General features: G+C 50.5%; 1 protein-coding gene across 3 annotated transcripts in view; it reads right to left on the bottom strand.

Moving 5' to 3' along the window:
* The window catches only part of fgf13a (fibroblast growth factor 13a), a 49,991-nt gene that overhangs the window by 12,838 nt on the left and 13,686 nt on the right, over positions 1-23,467 (bottom strand). The window contains exon 3 of one of the 3 annotated variants that reach the window (XM_058049305.2): positions 13,470-13,637. The exons of 1 other annotated variant lie outside the window; for it this stretch is intronic. In XM_058049305.2, the coding sequence (XP_057905288.1) occupies positions 13,470-13,637 (168 nt within the window). Of the gene's footprint in view, positions 1-682; positions 1,665-13,469; positions 13,638-23,467 lie in introns of those variants that run through there. One more of the 3 variants, XM_058049313.2, reaches the window with a different exon arrangement.

The raw sequence follows: 23,467 nt of genomic DNA, 5'->3' as shown, positions 1-23,467 counted from the left end.
AGGGTATTAAGCGCTGCTCTCAGTGGGCTTGAGGAACGCTGGACGGCTTTGGGTCTCCAGAGATTTCAACTTCCTGTTAGTGCAGTAGGGAGCGGGACATGGACCTTCACCTGGAACGCTTGAAGGTCAAACTTGCGACCCTGCTGGCCATCATTGATCATCAATCATTGATTGTGTTTTCTGAGCAAGGTAGACGTTATTGTTAGTAAAATCACACCCGCCTCACAGGACACACTTCTAAATACAGTTTTTAACATTATTAGAGCCCTCTATATGTGATGTAACAGCCCTATAGTCGCTTTTACACTCCTATGACCTGATATAGTGGCCAAAATAAGAAGCAATAAGATGTGTGTTGCTATAAATGTCTTCCCTAAGGAACTGGTTCCCTTTGAAGCAGGTTAAGTCCAGTTTGAGTATATAAGTTGATGGATGGAAGGAAGGAAGGAAGGAAGGAAGGAAGGAAGGAAGGATGGACAAACGGACGGACAGATGGATGGTTGGACGGACAGGTTAGATTGATGGACGGAGGGACGGACGGACGGACGGACTTCCATACATCCCTCCGGTCTGCCTTCCCAGTGGACCGGAAGGGATTCGCTCCGTCCGGGTTGTCCGTCTTTCCAATCCCTCCCACAACAAACGTTTTTTTTCTGCGTTTGTAGAATGTTGCGCAACAGACCTGGCCGTCTCCTGCGCCGCTTCTTGGAGCCGAAGAGTTTGACCCGGGAGAAGACGTTCAGCCGCCCGGGCTTGTCGCAGGTCCCTTTGCTCTTGCTGGGGCTGCTGACACAGCGGCAGGCGTTGGACTTTTCCCGCTCCCTCGCCTGCCGTTTCTGCCGGATGAGGGAGCTGGCGATGGCTGCGGCCATGGCCACTTTGGCAGCCTGAAGATGAGCGCTGCCCCCCCCCCCGGGTGTCCTCACAAGTCAGGCTGGGAAACAACGCCTGCACTTGCTCAATAAAGCAGCGAGCTGCAGCGGCTCCACTCAGTCGCAGCAAAGAAGTCCGGCTTTAAAAGGAAAAGGTGCTCCGGCGTGTCCGGGAAAGCGGTCCAAGAAATCCATGGTGGATGGAGGCAAAGACGCTCCTCACCTCCTTTGCAGGAGGAGCATGGCACACCTGTTTGCTCCCTCTAAGACCGCAACGCCGATGCCGGCCACGCAGCAGGGAGGCACAGAAGGACTGCCTTCCCTCCACCAGTCAGGCGAGGCGGAGAGCGGCGGCGCCCCTCATGTTGGAGGCGAGGCGCAGACTGCCGAGAGCTGCCTGACAGCATCCCACCTCCAAGTTGCACAATGAGCCGCTCGGGGGGGGCGGAGGGGGCGAGGGGAGCGCATAGCCAAGCCATCGTGTGTGCGTGTGCGAGGGAGTGCTAATATCAACATGATGGGGGTAATATTTCATATCCATTTCAAAAGCATACGTTGTGCTTATTCCGCACTTTGTGGTTATGGAAAAGATGATCCCGCCAAAATAGGCTCATTCAACCACGTGATGCTGCTGTGGGACCACAATACCAATAGGAATATATGAATACAAATATGGAAATACGAATACAAATATGAATCCATATTTTGCCAATCTTTCCAATTAGGATTGAAAGATTGATTGAAATAGAAATAGAAACTTCCATGGGAAGAACGAGGACAACTACTGTGGATTCATTTGGGATTTGAGTCCTTTTTTACATCCTTTTAAGCGCTGATGTTGAATAAACATATCATAACATAAACAAATCAAATTGCCAAGCTGGGGGGGGGGGGATCAAGGGATTGGTGGGACAAGCTGATGAAACTCAGCATGGTGTCGTGGCAGGATGTGGGTAGGAGGACCCAAAGGCAGAATTGGCAGGCACTACAGGAGGTAAGGTTGTTGAGGGTGGGGTACACAGGAAGTCATCCAATAAGGCAAAGCTATCCGAGAAGGCAGGAAGAAGAAGGGGTCCAAAAGCCGATGAGGGTCAGAAAAAAGGCAAGGCCATAACTTGGACCACTAGAACGAGACACGAGTGTACAACCAACTTGCAGCTAACAGGAGGAACCAGAGGAACTAAATAGGGACCAGGAAATCAGGTGATGAGGGACACCTGAGCAAGTCTTTATGAATATATATATATATATATATATGTATATATATATATATATATATGCTCCATTAAACGTCACTCCTTCCATTCCATAGCAACTGATCTTTTATTTCAACGCTAAGCATCCCTGGATCTCCAAGGACGGTGGTGATGTCGGGTGCTTCCACAACCTAACCTTTGGCGCCATCTAGCGTCCTGAAGCAAACAATGCACAGCTTTTTTTAGCTACTGTCCGCAGGTCACTAAGACTGGGACATTTTCATCTGTAAATACAGTTTATATGACAAAATGGGACTCGCCTACTGCAGATACCACTTGACTTGATGGGGGGGGGGCATATCTGCCCTTCAATCACACTAATGCACTTTAAAGGAATGACTACTCAAGTTCAAGGTACATTTTTTGTAGCCTTTCCGGAGGAGTTGACAGAAAGTCAAAGTATGGAGGGTCCAGAAGCAAACCACTAGCAGGGGCATGGTACCTGCAACCCTGCAATAATTCACTGCTGGGGGGTCATGTGATTCGGGAACTTGGGAAATAAACCCAGAACAACAAAATGTGTCCAAAGTGAATCAAAAAGCAGCCCGCGTTATCGTCGTAGGCAATCAGCACCACGGACAGCTCCCCGTGGAGTTGAACATGAGAAGACAAGGATGCTAAAAATACGATGCAGCCTACCTGAGACGGTTTTTCTTAAAGGAAAAGTCATGGTTCTGGCCAGCGAGTGGACTCAGCGGTTCCGGGCGGTGTCGGGTGGGTCTGATGGTCTCCAGCAAGCAATCAGCCAAGTTGGAGCGGTCGAGCGGACAACAACTGTCAGAAGATGCGTGGCGAGAGAGGAGCCAGCATCGAGGCGTGGCCACCGGCGGGAAGATCATTAGAGGACATTAAGCGACATTAGGACTTCTTAAAGGCTCATTAAACTTTCATTTGGAGGTCTGCTGCTTGATCCGGCGTGTGTGTGTGCGTGCGTGTGTGTGTGTGTGCGTGTGTGTGTGTGGAGGGGGTCAAAGTGGTGGCAAAAATGGACGCTTCTTGTCTTGTGGGGGGAGCAAACAAGACTTTGCTCTCATGTTTCTCAGATGATGTAAAATGATCCGATAATGCGCCGACTAAACCGGTTATTGTGGGGCCTTCCCACTGTGGACTGAGCAGACATGGCCGCCCAGTGGACAGAGAGACAATGGAGGGGCGTGTCCATCACACAAGGACGTTTGTCTCCCCGTCAGAGCGATGGCAGGTCGGACAACATTTGGACAAACGGATGCCATGGAGTATCCCTTCCTGGCAATGCCGGACCTCTCTGTCAGACATCCCATAATAGCACTCACTGCCTTTACAACGACCTGTGCTTAGTCCTACTGTACTGTACTGTACTGTACATAGTCTGTACTGTACATAGTCTGTACTGTACTGTACTGTACATAGTCTGTACTGTACATAGTCTGTACTGTACTAGCCAATACATGTACTATAAATAGACCTGCAGACAGGATGAGTGAACTTTGACCTTTGTGACCACGAGACCACGCAAGGCAACCGTCTACCAAAGGGGTCGGCAACCTTCCATCCATCCATCCGTCCATCTGTCCATCCATCCGTCCGTCCATCCGTCCATCCTTCCTTCCCTCCATCTGTCTGTCCGTCCATCCATCCATCAACTATCCATCCGTCCATGCATCCATCCATCCTTCTACCCATCCGTCCATCCGTCCATCAACCATCCATCCATCCACGCAACCCACTCATCCATCCTTCCTTCCTTCCTTCCTTCCTTCCTTCCTTCCTTCCCTCTATTTGTCTGTCTGTCCATCCGTCCATCCATCTGGAGGCGGCCACAAGCCTGGACTGGTTTCCATGGCAACATGTAAAAGGCCAATGTTCAAATAATAATAAAAGGGGAGGGTGTGAGTGTCTTGGATCGGCTAAGGACTTAAGGGCGGGGGGGGGGGTGGGGGGTAATAGAAGCCAATGATAAGCGGTTGCTATTGCACATGTTGACCAGCAGGGGGTGCTGCTCATGAGCCATACCAAATGTCATCTTAGTTTCTTTCAATTAGTGGTCATTACGGAATAAAGTTTATTTTCATTCATAAAATTTAAAATGTAAATCAAAAGAAATATTAACTACAACTTGTGTTATGATGTTATGATGTTTGCTATAAAACGTGAAAAATGCACCTTGATTGTTGTTTAAATCAATGAGTAAAACAGTGTGGGCTACATTTACTATATTTATATTTGTATATTTTGCTATATTTAGTCTGCATGATGTCATCCATCTCGAAGGCCGCGTGCATCCTGACACGCCCACAAACAACCTTATGAAACAGCCAGGACCCTTAGGAACGATGACCTCTGCCAGTGAGGTCAAGGACACAACAGACGCGTCTACGTGGTTTTCCTGTGTAGTTTTCCAAATCCTCCAGACTCCGAGGTTGCTGTTCCAATCTTTGGCCACCAGAGGGCACCGAGGCTCGCACGGAGCTGCAGCCGTGATGGAGCACCATGTTGACCTTCATGCCGCCGAACGCAGCCCAACAACTCAAGCAAGTCCTGTTCTTAGTAACCCGAGGCCATCATTAGCATGTCGGGGGAACAAACAGGTGAATAAACGAGGACTTGGACCGTCCTTGAGGACTTTACCCAAGGGCAAAGTTGCATTGTGTACGATCACATGGGGGTGTTGAAGGAACAGCAATCATCAGCGGGGGCTTGGGTGCTGCCTGTGCGTGTTGCCATGGAGACTGCACACAGGGCGTGAGCATGGGGGTGGGCACTTGGCAACCCGGAAGCATCAGTCACTTAAGGTTGCGGGAGAGGAGAGGGTGGGGGGCGGGGTGGAAACAGTCATGCTTGACTGCCGTTGAAGCCCCCCCCAAATCAGGGGGCTTGAGGGCAGCAGAATGAGGACACGTCTGATGATTTATGTCAACACTTGGCTGAGACGTGCCTGAGGAGACCGCGAGAAGAACACTTGATGTTTATGTTTATATTTAGATACTCGTGTACTTACACCAGATGTATTGGAGTATTTAAAGCAGCACAGATGCTAAAATACACATGGCTAGCACGGTACGATGGCTAGCATGCACGGCTAGCACGGTAGGATGGCTAGCATGCACGGCTAGCACGGTAGGATGGCTAGCATGCACGGCTAGCACGGTAGGATGGCTAGCATGCACGGCTAGCACGGTAGGATGGCTAGCATGCACGGCTAGCACGGTAGGATGGCTAGCATGCACGGCTAGCACGGTAGGATGGCTAGCATGCACGGCTAGCACGGTAGGATGGCTAGCATGCACGGCTAGCACGGTAGGATGGCTAGCATGCACGGCTAGCACGGTAGGATGGCTAGCATGCATGGCTAGCACGGTAGGATGGCTAGCATGCACGGTAGGATGGCTAGCATGCATGGCTAGCACGGTAGGATGGCTAGCATGCACGGTAGGATGGCTAGCATGCACGGCTAGCACGGTAGGATGGCTAGCATGCACGGCTAGCACGGTAGGATGGCTAGCATGCACGGCTAGCACGGTAGGATGGCTAGCATGCATGGCTAGCACGGTAGGATGGCTAGCATGCACGGTAGGATGGCTAGCATGCACGGCTAGCACGGTAGGATGGCTAGCATGCAGGGCTAGCATGGTAGGATGGCTAGCATGCACGGCTAGCACGGTAGGATGGCTAGCATGCATGGCTAGCACGGTAGGATGGCTAGCATGCACGGTAGGATGGCTAGCATGCACGGCTAGCACGGTAGGATGGCTAGCATGCACGGCTAGCACGGTAGGATGGCTAGCATGCACGGCTAGCACGGTAGGATGGCTAGCCAGAGGACCCGATGGAGCCAATAGAACAGGAAGCTCTACTTTGCTACGTTGCTGGTGATGCTAAGCTAGTCTTCCAAAGAGAATCCCGATGAGGAATGACAGGACTAATATTCCAGCACGGCCATCTTGATAAAAAAGGAGCTAATTAGGCAGAGGCAGCATTCCTGGCATCTGTCACGTCACCTCCAAACTTTGGTTCCGTGTGAGGCTTCAAAGCGGTGGTTGATCAGCGCTGTGCTACAGTAGCTTCCTATTTTTAGCCATCATCAATGGAGGCTAAACATGGCAGCCAAACAAAGCCTTGCAGCTATTTCAGCCGGCGCTGCCAGACGCTTCTGTTTTTTCTGACTGACTTTGCTTGATGGTAACCATTTTTGTGGACGAGGTGTGAAAGAAAGTGAAGCCTGAAGCTTCGTGCAAACATCCACCATGACGACGGCTGCTTTGCTCCGCCGAGCAGCTGGACGCCATCAAAAGACGCTCGCCGCGATATCACTTGGTATCGAGTAGATGCCAAGAGGCCGTATCTGCTGACCCGGAGGCCGTGGACAGATCCTGCAGGAGGACTCCATTTATCCCGGGGGGGGGCAATGGAAGGACTGATGGAAGGGAGCAGGGAGATGGTCCCTGGCCAAAAAGTGAGCCATCCAACGGGTGAATTACAGCAGCTGAGTCAGAGGAGGCCCTTTGGCCAAAAGCAAGACGCCATTTAGGAGTAGAAAGACTAAAAAGCAGGATGGCTTTCATGATCCGGTTCTCCGTCTGCGTCTGCGTGACACGCCAAGGCTGTCAGACGAGCAGCCGTCGGCACAAAGGAGCCATCAAGGAACGGGACGTGTTTGGATCCTAAAAAGGGCTAATTTTACCTCCTCCCAGCCCAAAATACTCCGACCTAGAAATAGCGGGCCAGGATGACACGGGACAGCTGATGACATCATCTCCATCGGCGCTAAGCGCTAACCTCCGCCAGGATCCTTCTCCAGGCACGCCCCCATTATCTCTGCTCCAGCAGCATATCATGCCCTCTCTGGTCACATGGGAGTACGGCACGGCTAGCTCACACACCCAGCATGCAATGTGGCGTAACAGGCTAACGTTAGCCCGCTAACATTAGCCTCTCCTTCTGTACCTCAGCTAGCATGCCGTCTAAAGCAGCATATCATGCACTGTCTTCAAGGATGGATCTTTATGCTTTACGCATGCTTTACGCTTGACTAATGATGATCCACTTTAATTATTATTATTATTATTATTATTATTATTATTATTATTATTATTATTATTATTATTATTATTATTATTATTATTATTATTATTATTATGCGTATTATGAGTATTATCATTATGAGTGTTGTTACATCATAGAGTATGTTTAGTTAAGCAGTCTATCGTATGTATTATTGTATTAAATAAAACCATTTCATACATAAAATAAGACATACTTAATATATAATTACCGTATACATTGTACTACACGAATATAAATAAAGAATATAAAAGATATACTTTATGTATATAATACACTATAGCGTGTCCCCAGCATGACCCCCATCCCATCCCATCCCATCCCATCCCATCCCATCCCATCTCTGCTCCTCCTCAGGAAAAGTGTGGATGATGCAATGAGGTCATCGCTCCTTTTAGCCTGGTTGGTGCAGCAAAAGGCCAACTGGCACCGGAACGGAACCATAAACGTTGATCGGCTTGGCCGCCTGGGATTATTTCTGCATTCCCACTGCTGTAGCAGGAATGGGGGGGGGCAAACATGGAAGTGGGTCATGCACCCAGACTGCTTTTCAGTGGTGGCGTTTGTTGGGATCCAGGAGAGCAACGGGCGGGGACGTCATGGCGATGGGCGGCGGGACACGAGGGCTTGGAGCGCCGATGGCCAGCCCCCCCCCACAGCCGAGGAGTGAAAAGTAGGGCAGAACACAGCAGTGAGGAGAAAGTGGGTCTGTGTGTGGAATGTGGAGTGGGACCTGGTTTTGGCGACACCACAAGGCGGGTTTAGGTCATGGTAACACCCGTCTAGTTAAGACACGCCCACTAAACGTTTCCATTCAGGCTGAGGAAAAGAATCCATATCAATCCATACTTCCATGTGCATCCACGCCATGGGGGGGCATGGCTCCTTCACGGGTACGGATGCAATTGATGGGTGAAAGCCAGATTCATCGTGATGCGTTTGTGGGTATCGGGAAAATCCCGTGCAAGCGCCGTTTATTAATGTTCAACTTCACTCCATATGCTGTTCCCAGGCACCTTGAATGCATCATCCTTTTTTTTTTTGGCTGTTTGTATTGAATATGGACGGAAGCCGTGAGGAAAATACAACTAGTAGTACAACAGCCAGGACCTTCACACAAACACACAAACACACAAACACACAAACACCACATTGGTTGGATTTACTACCCTGAAAGCATCTTATCCGTGGCGGCCATTTGCACACACGCCGCCCTCCGCAATCGTCCCGCATCAGGCACTACTACTAGTACTTACACATACTGGTACTGCTAGGCACACTTACACACTCTAGTCCTAGTACTTACACATACTACTATTACTATGCACACTTACACACACTACTACTAGTACTTACACATACTGCTACTACTAGGCACACTTACACACTACTAGTAGTACTTACACATACTGGTACTACTTGTACTTACACATACTGGTACTACTATGCACACTTACACATACTACTACTAGTACTTAACACTTACACACACTACTACTAGGACTTACACATACTGGTACTACTATGCACACTTACACATACTACTACTAGTACTTAACACTTACACATACTACTACTAGTACTTAGCACTTACACATACTACTACTAGTAGATGGATCTTAAGGAGGTTCTTAAGGAGTACATGTACTACGTATGTATCAAAGGGATCTGCTTCCCAAGACCGATACGGTACCAATAAGTGATATGAATAATGCCAATGATGTAGTACATCTACTCTGTTTGCCGTACAGGGAGTACTAATGAAACATCGTACATGACTACTACCAGGAGAACCAGAGTATACAGGGGGAGGAGCCACCTGCCGTGGCCCAGCAAGGTGCACTGTATTCGGGCACACGCTCCAATCAGCCGCTGTGCCGCCCTGGAGGTCTGTGGCTAACCTTTCTCACTTTTCAAGCACGGCGGCGTTGGCGTTTCAGGCGGCTGATGAGGTTGTCGTTACCCCTGAGGGCGGAGCATTTAGTACCGCTAGCGTACAAAATGTCCTCCCTTTTAAAGTGAGCTCAGGGGAGGTTGTGACCGGCCGTGAACGTCACAGGCGGGAGAAAAAAGGAGTGCTTGATTTGCTCACCCTCACAGTACCAGTAACCTGGCGTCACTGGAGCGTTCCTTCCAAGAATGATGGGAGTTATGGGAGTTATGGGAGCAGTTCTCGGCGCTGCTGGGTTTATGGGTGTCACGTGACAGTCGCCTGCTAGTCGTAAATCACAGCGTTAGACGAAGCCGAGTGTTCCCGGATCTCCGGGCGAGCGGCATCATGCGGGGTCAGGCGGATGAAGGCAACGCAGGAACACAGATTAGAGACGGCCACGGCGCCATGACGACCATGATGGCGGTTAGCGTGTGACATCACGCTCGTGGCCCCCATGTTGCCCATTCCAGCTGCTGCTTTGCATCGCTTCACGTTCTGGTTGTTTTTCCAATATGGACGCCTCCGATCCAGGCCCCCCCCCTTCTGGACGCGTGCAGGTCCTCTCTAACGTGCACCCCCGCACTGTGTCCAATGTGTGAGAATAAAATACAGTGGACATCTGTCGATACGCTCTGGCAGCCGCTGATTAGATGTGCAAAGTCCAATTATCTCTCCAGATAGTGGATTAGCCAGCAAACGCTAATGGCCGCCATCAGGCTGCAGGTCTTCCACACGCTGACCTTAACATGAAAACATCCAAGCCCGGCAATCTGCTCCTGGTCCCGCTTGGACCGTTGACTCGCAGGAAAGCATCAAACGGGAATGATCTGTTCCTGGGTCAAACCGTCACCAGAGCATCCCCGCTGCCAAGACTTGAATCTTCCTATGAGTGCGTTTCAGTCGGCGAAGGTCTTCGGCTTGTCAGCAGCCACCGTTGAGAAGAAGCCAGCCAAATGCAACAAAGTCTCATTAAGCATTCATGAGGTACTTAGCATGGACCATTCATGGTAAAATGGGGGGGTGTCCAGGGCGGGACCAGAGGTGAAGCTAACCTCCAGGTGGAGTGGGATTCGTGAAGGGAAAATTGCGTGCAGGTGTGCGTACGCACGGCTTTACGAATGGGAATATTTTTAGGCGTGTGTACGATTTCTACGTAACGTTTTAGAAACGCCCCCCCCCCCCCCCCGGTTGTTAATCCTCCCTGGAAGTCGTCTTTATCTGCTGGCATGTTTGCATGTTTGACAGAAAGCGGGCGCTTCATAAGCCGGCATGGCAAGCAGGCTGGCACACTCGCTGGCGACCTCCGACCTGGACCGCCAAGGGCTTTACGTAACCCTGAGCAGCACCTCAGGTGACCCTGGAATGTGCAGCACGGAAGCCTTGGTGCTGACTTCTACTTGGTAGAGGAGCCAACGTGATGGTCTCCACACCCTGGTGGCTCAACCAACGTGTGGAGCAGGAAGTCACCAGCAAGGTGGTGCGTCCCAACGTTTGTCCACGTGTTCCTCACATGGAGGCTAACAGCAACCTGCCCCCATTAAGCTTCCCGGGGCCCCCCAAAAGGTCAGAGAAGCGCAGCAGGACTCGCGGCGCTGATGTGACATTGACACTCAGCAGGCGGCCAATCACGGGGCGGCACGCATCATTTATTCACGCGGTCTATTTGCACGAAGACGGCGTGCAGCGTGCTGAAAGACAGAGCGGCGAGGCCGAGTAAAGCAAGCTGTTAGCGCCCCGAGGCCGAGCTTCGTGTCTCGTCAAGACCGCGGACGCGAGGAGTTGATGGGACGGCACGAGTAATGGGACGCGGCCTTGTCGGCGCCGTCAAAGGTAATTGCGCCGCGCCGGCCTTTGCGGTGAATCACCAGCATGCATTTTACATCAGGCGTGGGAAACGATAGCGCCGGCCCCCGGGGGTCCTCCCCACGTCTGCTAACGTTCTCGTGGCTGTTTTCTCTGGAAGGATCAGGCTAATTGCTGCAGTTAGTGAAGGGAATGCTGAGCGGCACAGGTGCTGACTTCATTAGCCCAGACGGGGGGGGGGGGGGGCTGGCCTCTCGTCTTGTCTTATCTTTTAGTCTTTAGATCATCTTTAGACTCCCGGGAGGAACGCATCCGATGGAGCCTGATGGAGGTGGCTAGCATGGTGGCTAGCATGGTGGCTAGCATGGTGGCTAGCATGGTGGCTAGCATGGTGCACATTGTATGACACATGTATGACGTTGGACATGTTAACACAGCCAAAGGCCCAAACGCTAAACTAGCTGACACGTCAGGAAACGCTGCCAGGTCTTTAGCCAAAGCAACAAAGCTCAGCCGAGGCGAAGCAGCTGTAATGTAGACCATTCATCATGAGTACAACATGAATGGGTTACTCGGTGACCCTCGGGCCCTCTAGGTTTACACACAGGCAATAGTGATGGGGTTCCACAGGGATATATACAAACACCAGGCCCACTATGTTTACACACATGCAATAGCGATGGGGTTCCACAGGGATATATACAAACACCAGGCCCACTATGTTTACACACATGCAATAGCGATGGGGTTCCACAGGGATGTGTACTAACACCGGGCCCTCTAGGTTTACACACAGGCAATAGCGATGGGGTTCCACAGGGATGTGTACTAACACCGGGCCCTCTAGGTTTACACACAGGCAATAGCGATGGGGTTCCACAGGGATGTGTACTAACACCGACAGCAATTGTGTGTTTCAATAGGAGGGGTCACAAACCATGAACGAAAATCCAAATATAAGGCACTCAGTAGCCGTGATACGTACGTAGTACTAGAGTACACTGGACTCTCTGTGTCAGTAATGGTTCATTGATGAGATAATAGCTGCAACAGGAAGTACGCTGTCTGGACAATTGTCTTATATATCCAATTTCCTTTTATTCTGCCTACTCTATTGGGTAGTAGGAGTGTAAAAGTGACTATAGGGGTGTTATTTAATCTCAAAGGGACTCTACATTATAAAGTGTATTTAGAAGGAGGTAAACAGCTTGTCTTAAATGTCCAATTTCCTCTTATTCTGTCTACTGTATTGGGTAGCACGGGTGTCAAGGTGACTATAGGGCTGTTATTTCATTTCTAGGGGGCTCTAATAAAGTTAAAAAGTGTATTTAGAAGGTGGTAAAACCACTGATAAATGTGGGAAAAGGACTGGTCAGGGTGGGGTCAGGACCCAATGAGCTGCCATCAAGGAGGGATGACCACGTATCCGTCCCTCCAACATAAAACGTGTACAAAGTGTGAAACTAGTGTAGTTTCATCAAGGCCTCATCAAGGCCTCATCAAGGCTTCATCAAGGCTTCATCAAGGCCTCATCAAGGCTTCATCAAGGCTTCATCAAGGCCTCATCAAGGCCTCATCAAGGCCTCATCAAGGCCTCATCAAGGCTTCATCAAGGCTTCATCAAGGCCTCATCAAGGCCTCATCAAGGCTTCCACCATCTACTACTGTGGTGCAGGCATAGGCGGAGGCCCCCGTGTTCCATCTTAACATCTCCAAGACCAAGAAAGGCGCCCGTGAGCGAGGAGACAGCAGATGTTAGCGTATGGGCCTGCCTGTGTGCATACGGCGGAACGTGCGAGTACAAACACCAAGTCTCACAGTCATCCTGCATTATGGATGGAATATTTGCACAGATCTGCCCCCCTCGGGCACACGGTTTTGCTTTGTGGAGGAGCGCTGCATATTTAACCAGAGCGGCGAGGGAGGGGAGGCTGTAGTAAGAAAGGGAGATGAACCCAGAGGTGATGAAGACGGACAACGATGCAGGAGCAGGTGGATCTCCACCCTTGTGATGTTGGGGTGGACATCCGAATAACATCTCCATTACGGGTGGATTATGGGTGGTGTAAATAAAGGCTATTCCTACCACTCCCCAGAAGCAGGAAAACACGACTAGCGTATCCTCATGCTACTGCTAGTGCTAAAGAGACAGGGGCGGGGCACGCTACCATGCTAGCATGCTAACAGCAGCATTATTTGGGTCTTATTTATGTCTTCAAGGAAAGCTCCATCATCCACAACATGAACACTCCTTCTCTTTGCTGTGATGGAAAGATCTATACCAGGGAAAAAGAGGCAGCTAAGCATGCATGCCATGGGACACACCTATAAAGCCTGGAAAAGCTCTGGGAAGGGAACGGGAACGGGAAAGGGAAAGGGAAAGGACAAGGACTGCTACGTCTGGAGGCTTGGAGGGAGTTCACGCAGAATGTGACAGAGAGAGAGAGAGAGAGAGAGAGAGAGAGAGAGAGAGAGAGAGAGAGGTGTTGGTGATGTTGTGTCTGTGTGTGCGTGGGGGGGGGCGTAGCATCAGCAAATGAAAACAAGGAGGGGGTGCAAACAAACCTTCGGGCTCAGCGCTCTCTTTGTGGACGGCTTGCTTCAGCGGGCAGCAGAAGATTTCGTGACACTTAGCACGAAAGGGGGACCCTTTACTCCTTATATCCGCAGAGTGGATGGAGTCCTGCCGTAACATAATGTACTCCTGGGTACCTGGGGCAGCATCATCCTGGACTGCGGCGGTGCCATAACAGAACGAAGCGGGGTTAGAAAACTCACCACAGAGAAAAAAAGAAAAACAACAACAACAGAAAACAGGCAGAGAAGATGCTGGACGTGTTGCTCACCTTTGCCATGCAGGAAGAAAGAAAGGAACAAGGAGCATCTCAACACCGCCCAATGACCCAACCGCCCAATGACCCACCCGCCCAATGACCCAACCGCTCAACCACAAAGTAAAAGGGTGGAATGGCTCTCAGGGGCCCGAGGATTTATTGTTCAATGCGGAATCTGGCGGAAATGGACATCAAATCATATCATTGGAGCGCCCTAAAGAGGCGTGGCCATGACTAAAACGTATCCATTTAACTTCAAGTTATTTGTGGTTTTGAGTAATATTAGTAATATTAATAATTAATACACTTGGCATTTGATAGTAATGCAGTCATACTCAAACATTTGAATTCCATTGTATTGTGTTACGTCAAGTCTGAGAGCCACACCTGGCCCCCGAGCCATAGCTTCCCTACCCCGACTTGGTGTGTGTTGTCAGCAATAGAAACAAAATTGGGGACACAATCAAAGGTCACGGGGGGGTCATGCTAGCATCAGGCTGCAAGGCAAGCGTGCCGACCGCTACGACAGGAGGAAGTCAGTTAGCCGTAGCCCCCTTCCTCTTCCTTCCCCGGCAAAGCAAGCAGGTGAGGCATGCACAGGCGCCGCCCCCCACCCCCCCTAGCCAGGCAGGGGGCGGCCACTCACCCCAAGTCATGCTGAGCACACGTGTCCACGTACGCGTCTAATCCTATTCTGGATCCTGTGAAAAGCCCTGCATGTGTGTGTACATGTGCGTGTGTGTACATGTGTGTGCGTGTACATGTGTGTGCGTGTGTGTACATGTGTGTGTACATGTGTGTGCGTGTGTGTCAGTGACCCACTTTCACCACGCTGTTGATGGATTAGCAAGTAACAAATCAGGCCAAATAAATGCCATCTTTTTCTCTCTTGATGGATGTAAGTGTGTCGTCTCTATAAATGGAAATGACTACAGAGGAGCCAACATCACCCCCCCCCCCCCCAACAAAAAATATCTCAAGTATCACGCGAGTACACAATGGACTTCTTATCAAAAAACAAGTTCCTTTTTTGGAATTCAGACCATCATCTCATGTGAGACATAGACACACGTCTCTCTCTGGGCCTTAGAAAGATACTCAAAGAGGTAAAAAGAGGCAGCTGATGGATGCACGTCATGGGACACACCCATTGGGCCGAACAAGGCGGCTATTCAAAAAGCTCCAACAAGGTTCTCTATCCCTGCTGTGAGCATGTAGCAACATAAAAAGGAAGCCTACGCCTAGCCTAGCGTTAGCTTCGGCTAGCGGCCTGAGGCATTCTGAAAAGTAAAATAAGACATAAATGATGCTCGTGTCCGTAGGGGACTGATTCTCAACTGGTGGGTCACGGGGATGCTGGAGCCTATCCCAGCTGACCCTGGACTGGTGACCCCCTCCATCAGGAATTTCGTTCACCGTGTTTAAGAAGCAGATATTCCCACGCCCGCTTTTGTTGCTTTTAATTTGGTGGCGCTGCCGAGCCCGGTCGGGGACCACAGCGGTAGACCTCCGCTAACATCTGCTCAGCTTTTGGTCCTCAAAGAGCCGAGTTTAGCGCGTCAGTCTCATTTTCGCCACGTGAAAAAGCTCGGTCGGCAAAATCATTTTGTCACGGTGGTGTTTACTCCTGATAGTGGGGTCAAACTGGCGGATCCGAGGGAATAAAAGAGTGATGGAGTGCAGCAGGAGGACAAAAGGCGCCCGTCTCCTTCATCTTTGGCCCAGCCTTGATGAAGAGCCCATATCGGGATTGAAAGGATGCGTGATGGATGATGGAGTGCGGTGCGGGGACCTCAGCCACCCGGGTTCATCACGGTCCGTGATCTACAGGCACCTTCAGCCACCGCAATGGATGTCCTTGCACCCTGACTGGAATTAATCTCCCGGACAGGAAGTCGGTCCGCGGAGAAGAAGCCGGCTTGCGGCGTAGCTGGCTTGCCTTAGCTGCTCATCTCTTTAAGCCCCGCCTCTCACACCTTTGACAGACAAGGTGTCTTCAGGCTGGTGGATATTTACCATCCAGACGTGTGTGGCACCTGACAAGGTGTTACATCACAGGCCACCCTGAGGTCACCCCCAACGTACAGTACATACGTAGAGTACATACGTACAGTACATGTGTACAGTACATAAGTACAGTACATATGTACAGTACATACGTACAGTACATATGTACAGTACGTACATATGTACATTATCACTGCGCTTTTACCAAAGAAATGCAAACATGATACATGAATAAAGTATCCATCCATCCAAAGCTGTTTTTCGCCATCTGTCCGAGATGAACGGACCCCATGGAAGCTTTTCTTAGGGGACACGTGTCTTCTTTCCAGCTAAAAAGCTAAAGTGATTAGCACAATGGTCACGGGCGCACATGTTCTATCCAGGCCTGGAAGGACCGTTTGCCATATAGGAGACCTCTTCAAGCTGCTGGTTCCTGGCTCCATGTCTTCTACTGTACATGCGGAGCCTCATTAGCATTCCGACCAGGATGCAACGGAAGCCCGGGAGCAGCTTTGCATTACCTTATTAGATTTAGCGTAAAGCATGAAGATTTATGGAGTCACTTGACCAGCCAAGGCCGCCGCGTGCACACCTCGGCACGGGAAGCCCGGCTGGGTCCCGATATCGGGATGAAAGATCCCTCCGGCGCGGAATGGTGCGTTCAAGGTACTACCATCTAGCCACGGCGGTCTAATCTGATGATGAAATGCGAGTGGAAAGAGGCAAAACAAACAAACAAAGGCAGAGTCAAAAGGTCAATTCCGACCCACGAGTGCCAACCGGCTTGGCCCGCATGCAAGGATTACATAAAGCGTTCAAATCCAGGCATTCAGCGAGAGGAGAGGAGAGGAGGATTTAGGAAGCACACGAGCCATCTGAATCATCAAGTATGTGGGATTATGGCTCCCTTTCCTCATCATGCACTTTGAAAAGCAACCGCATGAGCATGTGGCCCTTTGGGGGGGGGGTTCTTTCTTGCATTTGGAGTAGAGCTGATGAAAAATGATTTTACAGCAATAACCACCATATGTGAGCTTCGAGGTCCCTGATGTTGGCCTCTGGAGGCTCAATGCAGCATGAACCTGGCAGGGGGACGTATGTTTACGCTGACGCTCTTACAGGTGAACACTGACTACCTCACCCGCCTCACCCGCCTCACCCGCCTCACCCGCCTCCCCCTCCTATCTGGACTGGTATTCATCCATGTATATTTGCTTTTCTCTATTCTAATATATGCTGTATGTAAATCTGGATTTGGATCATTGCTGTTGCAATGCATATGCCTTTGGATGGGGGGGGCAGTAGAGGTGGCTCGGAGGGATGGGGGGGTTGGAGGGTGCAGGATTTAGCTCAACACAGCGTCACATGAATTATGCACGGAGGCCATCCAGATCCAGACACGTCGCCGTGTATCTTTCCTAAGCGCTTAGCAGTTAGCGCAGCCGGAGGACGGCCAGCACGGAAGCTTGGTTTGGCTATTATTCACCGGGGGGGGGGTCACCTGACCTCACCACTGATTTCTTATTCGGAAAAGAATGTCCCGCGGTAATAAACAAGATGAAACGGAGGCGACTTCAACAGCCTGCCACGTGCATGCGCGTGTTAGCGGCGTCTGGCCTCCAAGGCAGGAAGAGGCGTGGCTTCGCAGAAAGAAAGCTCTATGCATACAGATGAAAAGCCAGCATTTCTAGAAATGCTGCAAAGGTTTGGCAGACAGCAAAGATTGTCTGTGAGAAAATACATGTCGCAAGCGTCACTTCCACAACTTTACAGAGTGTATTATCATTTCGGGGGCCACCAAAACCCCACAGGTGACATCGACACTCGGGACTTGTGACTAACATGTGGTCTTGGTCCTTTCCTTGGTCTGGTCTCGTTCTTGTAGAGCCCATCGTGTGCATGGTCGGGACACCCCCACTACTCACACATTAGAGGCATCTTTTGTGGTGGTAAACAAGGGTGTGTGTGTGTGTGTGTGTGTGTGTGTGTGTGTGTGTGTGTGTGTGTGCGTGTCCAACGCCAGGTCCGATGCCGCAGGCTAGGTTTACTATCTGGGAGCCAGATCAGAGCGATTACACGGGAACTGGTTAAGACAACTGCTTGACTCAACGTTATCAAACCACCCACGCTCAGCAGACGCCTGACACAACACACACACACACACACACACACACACATCAGATGGGAAGCCACACCTCCAGGGGCGGCCGAGTAGATATAATATAGTAATATATAGTAATATATATATAATAGTAATATTTGTCCACACCAGTACTACACGATAGACCGTGTACAGTCCAATACGCATCTTGTACTTTCAAATTAAGCGGCATCCAAATGCTTTTAATGGGACAGTGGTCAGTTGTCGTTACCATGGCAACACCACTTTATGGGTCTATTTATAGGTCAGTGCTATTCCAATGGCGGATGCTCAAGACGTCGCAAATAAACTCATACAGCCTGAGACCCACTAGCATGCTACGCTAGGCCAGGTAAGGGACGACCTAGCATCATGACCAAGGGGTCGGCTGGGGGAATATTTCCCCACGTAGGCGGACATTTTCCTCCCGATGACAGCGTTTGGTTGACATTAAGTTCAATCCCGCCAGATTCTGCCAAAGCGACCATCGCACACGCCTAGCACGGCCAACGCCAGAAATAATCTGCTGATCTGGCAAGAGAACAGCAAACCAAATGAAATCCTGGCCCCGGCTCAAGGAAATTAGCTTTAGTGCTACGCCGCGTGCCGCAGCGCCGTGAAGCCGGTGACATGAACGATGGCGCTTCGCCCCCCAGCAGGGGGGAAACGGGACAGGTCTTCTAGGGGACAGACGCAGGTGAGAGCAGGGGTCGCTGACCGGGCCATCCCCATGTCAAAATGGTTTTTGGAACTAAATCCGCTTGTTGCGCCGCAGGGCTGCCCCCGAGTCAGCAGGGGGCGGGGGGCACATTGTCCAGCTCGGCTCAGCTTCCATTTGGGATCTGATCAATGATCTCCTCAGTGATTCATTGGTTAACGGGTTTTCTGTGTTTACATTGTTGGGATAATCGCCATGGCAACATCTCCTTGCTATGTTCCCCAAACGAGGCAGTTTCTCCCCGAGAGACACGAGGCGCTCGCTAAGCCTTTAATGGAAGACAATTACTCGTCTGGCATTAATTACTACATGATACGCTTTCCTGACCCCCTGCCCCCCAGCTGTGGCGCCAATGCTAAGTGGGCTTCACCTGATGAGTAACGTCACTCTTCATTCTCCTCAAACTGCAACACTACAATGAACCACCAGTTGTATATGTTGGCCGTAAAGTAGCATTTATTAGCACACATGGCTTGGAATGTGGAAGGTTTCCGTCCTAAAGACGACAGCCTCCTTGCTGCCTTCCATCATCAACCTCCACACGATGAGCGGAGAAGTCATCATGGAGTACACGAGTGCTGGCTCAGGCGCCGCATGTCCACTTTTATTATTTGCAATTCAATTCAAGGATGGAACCACTCACCATCAAATATTCCAGCCCATGAATATAGTTCAGGTAAAACCATCCTCTTCCAGCGACTTCACATACAGGATGACTTATGCCCCCCCCCCTTTAAAAGCAGAAAGGCATGAGTGCCCCCTGCAAGCGGCAGTGGCGGATGGAAGTCAAGTCTCCACTTTCCACAGCAGGCATCTTTCATGCTAACCCTCCATTTCCGCGTATGATAGGCCAGATGTCCCATTCAGCTGAGGAAGCGCTGCTGAGGATGCTGGGACACTCGGGGGAGGGGGGGGGGGCATCCTCATCCCGCCCCACAAAGCAAAGTCTTGATGTACCAATTGTTGTGGCTTTAAAGGGGACCTGTCATGCTTTTCCATTTCCTGACCTTTGTGCTAAACTACACCCCCCCCCCCCCGCCCCCCGCCTGCACTGTGAAGATTTCACCGTGTTACACAGAGAATGACCAATCACAGCAGAGTAGGCGTGCCCAGAGGCGGGCAGTGGGTGGAATAAATTACAACAGCCCGCTTTGCAAAGCCAAGGAAATCCAGCTGGAATAGGTGCAGATTCTGGAAGAACTAGAAAGCTTTGTGTGCTGGTTCTGACGTGTAGCTGCTCTACAGGAGTCCAGAGAATAATAGTTCCTCTTTAAAGGTTCCTCAAACCTTATTGTGAACATCCAGCAGCAACACAGTGTTTTGGGGTGAAAAATACACGGAACCAAGTCCAGCATCTAGACCGCCACCCGTGTTCCAGAGGTGTCACCCCGATCTCTGGACATGAGGCTGAAATAGCTCGTCACTATAAATAGCATTTTTGGGTTCCGTTGGCTTTCAAAAACGGAGAAGGTGGACCATCATGACAAACAATATTGAAGGCATGTTGATGAATCACGTCGGGGACCTTTTAAGGAGGTCCCAAATATCCCAGCGTGGCTCCCTAACCCGGCTGAGCTCATTCGGTTTCCTCCGCCACCCCCACACCTGGCTGACGGCCAAAACATACGACCACAACCTGAGACCCACTCAGCACCCAATCACCCCAACCACCAACATTCCCGCCATCCCCCACATGCCGGCATGCCGCCCCTTGACCCGGCTCGTAAGCAGGTGCCGAGACACGGGAATCAGCGAGGCTGTGAACGCACCACATCAAGGCTGCCCAGCGCCTGATGACAGCTCAGCAAGCAATCAACGGCGCCGTCACCGCAACAGCTGACCACACCTGCTGGGGCCTGACAGGGAGAATTGATGTCCGGGGGCCGCGGGTGGAGGTTTACGGCAGGTCAGGGGGGCCGTTAGCGGATGATATGGTTGCAATTAGGCTTCCAACCTTGGAGAGGTGCTACTTTATAGACGCAGCAGAAGAGGCCACGTGGTTCATCACGGCGGAGGAACAGCGCTTCCAACCATCAGGAAGCAAGCGGCCATGATGACAAACACAGCTTTGCTTTTCCAGTGGCGCTCTCCTCCGCAGCCACCCGGTGTCGGGGCTCATGAATGATGCAGCGACCCGGGCGGAAAGACCTCACAAAGGAGGACCGGTGCCTCTGTGAGGAGCACCCGACCTTTACGTAGAACTCAGCGCTCCGCAGCGACTCTTACATAACAGACGGGTGATAGCGTCCGTAGCGTCCGTAGCGGCAGTAGCGTTAGCGCTACAGTAGCGTTAGCGCTACAGTAGTAGTACAGCGTTAGCGCTACATGATACACTGGCACGGTGGAAGCTTTGGAGGATGGAAAAACATCTCTCACGCCACGCCTGCCTTGATTGACAGATGCTAAACAACCTTCATGTGCAATAAAACATTTTCACCCTGGGGAGAAAATGCAGCGTCCTCAGAACGAGACCAACATGAGAACTACTGATCGCTACTCAAACTGCCCGAAATTCGGAATATGCTGAAAAATCCACAAACTTTGAGGTGGAATTTTTAAGCGGGGAAGCGGGACGGAGGCAAAGTGGTATTTTTGCCATGGCCCAAGGTCTGTACAGTCCAAAAGTCCCATGCATCAAGTCAGGACGGGATTGTTGGAAAGGGCTGATGGATCGTCTTTGGAAAATACATCCCACAGATCCCCGTTCATATCCTCCTGCCCGCTAGGACTTTAGGAAGGAGCAACGGCCCTGACAGGAAGAGGAGGTTCCCCTGCAGGCCTCCTTTATCACCAATTACAGGCGACGTTTGCCATCAGTGCTGCCCAGCGCCGCCCTCTGACAGCCCCGCCCGATGCAGACAGTCCTTCTGGCCGAGGATGTTCCGGGCTCGTTGGGCGCCAAAGCCACGTCAACATCTGACAAGGTGATTAAGACGTTCTGCTGAGGCAGGAAGCCGAGTATTTGAGAAGAGTCGGAGAAGCAAAGTAGACAGGCAGAAAGATTTAAAGCGCTTCTCGGAAATGTACTCGTCCTTGACCAAATATGGCTCTCTCTGTAGCTAAGCTTGACTATATGGCCATTTAAATATGGCTCTCTCTGTAGCTAAGCTTGACTATATGGCCATTTAAATATGGCTCTCTCTGTAGCTAAGCTTGACTATATGGCCATTTAAATATGGCTCTCTCTGTAGCTAAGCTTGACTATATGGCCATTTAAATATGGCTCTCTCTGTAGCTAAGCTTGACTATATGGCCATTTAAATATGGCTCTCTCTGTAGCTAAGCTTGACTATATGGCCATTTAAATATGGCTCTCTCTGTAGCTAAGCTTGACTATATGGCCATTTAAATATGGCTCTCTCTGTAGCTAAGCTTGACTATATGGCCATTTAAATATGGCTCTCTCTGTAGCTAAGCTTGACTATATGGCCATTTAAATATGGCTCTCTCTGTAGCTACACTTTCCAAAGATCATTCAAGGGAAAGATGACTTTTTGGAAATCATCCACAATCCTCATGTGGACAGGAACGAGCGTCTTTCCCCTTTCCGTGTTGGAAGGATAATAATACAGCTAAGAATGCACCGAACGGGACACAGCTACCCCGCCCCCCCAGAAAAGCTCCATGTCATCATGTGGGCTGCATATGAAGCACATTGTTATTATTATTATTATGATTATTATCAACATTGTTACACCTAAGAACTACATTACTGGCGTAGTGACACCTCGCCACACCACACATCAGGTTTATGGCGTCTGTAAGCAATTGAGGTCCATAAAGGAGGGACAAGTGAACGCTGGGAGGACAGTACCGGTGACGACCATGTCGATGGTTCTAGAAGACCCGAGTATTTCTCCTAATAACGTGCACTATCCACAGACGCCTATAAAGCACCCAGACCCCCGCCTCCACCGATATCTGCCACCGCCTGCCCCCATTCTTCTTCCACGGTCCCTCTTTTATCCCCCACCTTCAATCAGCAGGCGGGGGGCACGGCTCCACCACTCATTAGCCGGCTGCGGCGGCGGGGTTAGCGGGGTTCGCTTAGCAAAGACAAACAGCTCAATTAAAGGCTGCGTCGCTGTAATAACTTCAGAGGAAAATAGTTTTGAAGGGGGGGGGCAAAACATACCAATCGCCAACACGGCAATTAAGTCCACAGCCGCATTTGGATTCAGCTCATGAGGATGGGATGGTGTCTGCATCCACCAGGACCAGCATGGACTCAAGAGGTCCAGTGGAACTTTGGGTAGACTCATCCTTTGCTTCCCAAGCTCCAGGTCACATGACTCAGCTCATTCCTTCCAGGAAGACAAAAATGGATGATGGATGGATGGATGGATGGATGGATGGATGATGGATGATGGATGATGGATGATGGATGATGGATGATGGATGGATGATGGATGATGGATGATGGATGATGGATGATGGATGATGGATGATGGATGATGGATGGATGGATGGATGGATGATGGATGGATGGATGGATGATGGGTGGATGGATGATGGATGATGGATGATGGATGATGGATGATGGATGGATGGATGGATGGATGGATGGATGGATGATGGATGGATGGATGATGGATGGATGGATGGATGGATGGATGATGGATGGATGGATGGATGGATGATGGATGATGGATGATGGATGATGGATGATGGATGGATGATGGATGGATGATGGATGGATGGATGGGTGGATGGATGATGGATGGATGGATGATGGATGATGGATGATGGATGATGGATGATGGATGATGGATGGATGGATGGATGGATGGATGGATGATGGATGGATGGATGGATGGATGGATGATGGATGGATGGATGGATGGATGATGGATGATGGTTGGAT

The sequence above is a fragment of the Doryrhamphus excisus genome, linkage group LG23, assembly GCF_037039965.1.
Source record: "Doryrhamphus excisus strain RoL-2023G ecotype Guam linkage group LG23, RoL_Dexc_Guam_v1.1, whole genome shotgun sequence".
Taxonomy (NCBI): domain Eukaryota; kingdom Metazoa; phylum Chordata; class Actinopteri; order Syngnathiformes; family Syngnathidae; genus Doryrhamphus; species Doryrhamphus excisus.
This window is presented reverse-complemented; position numbering and strand designations above follow the sequence as displayed.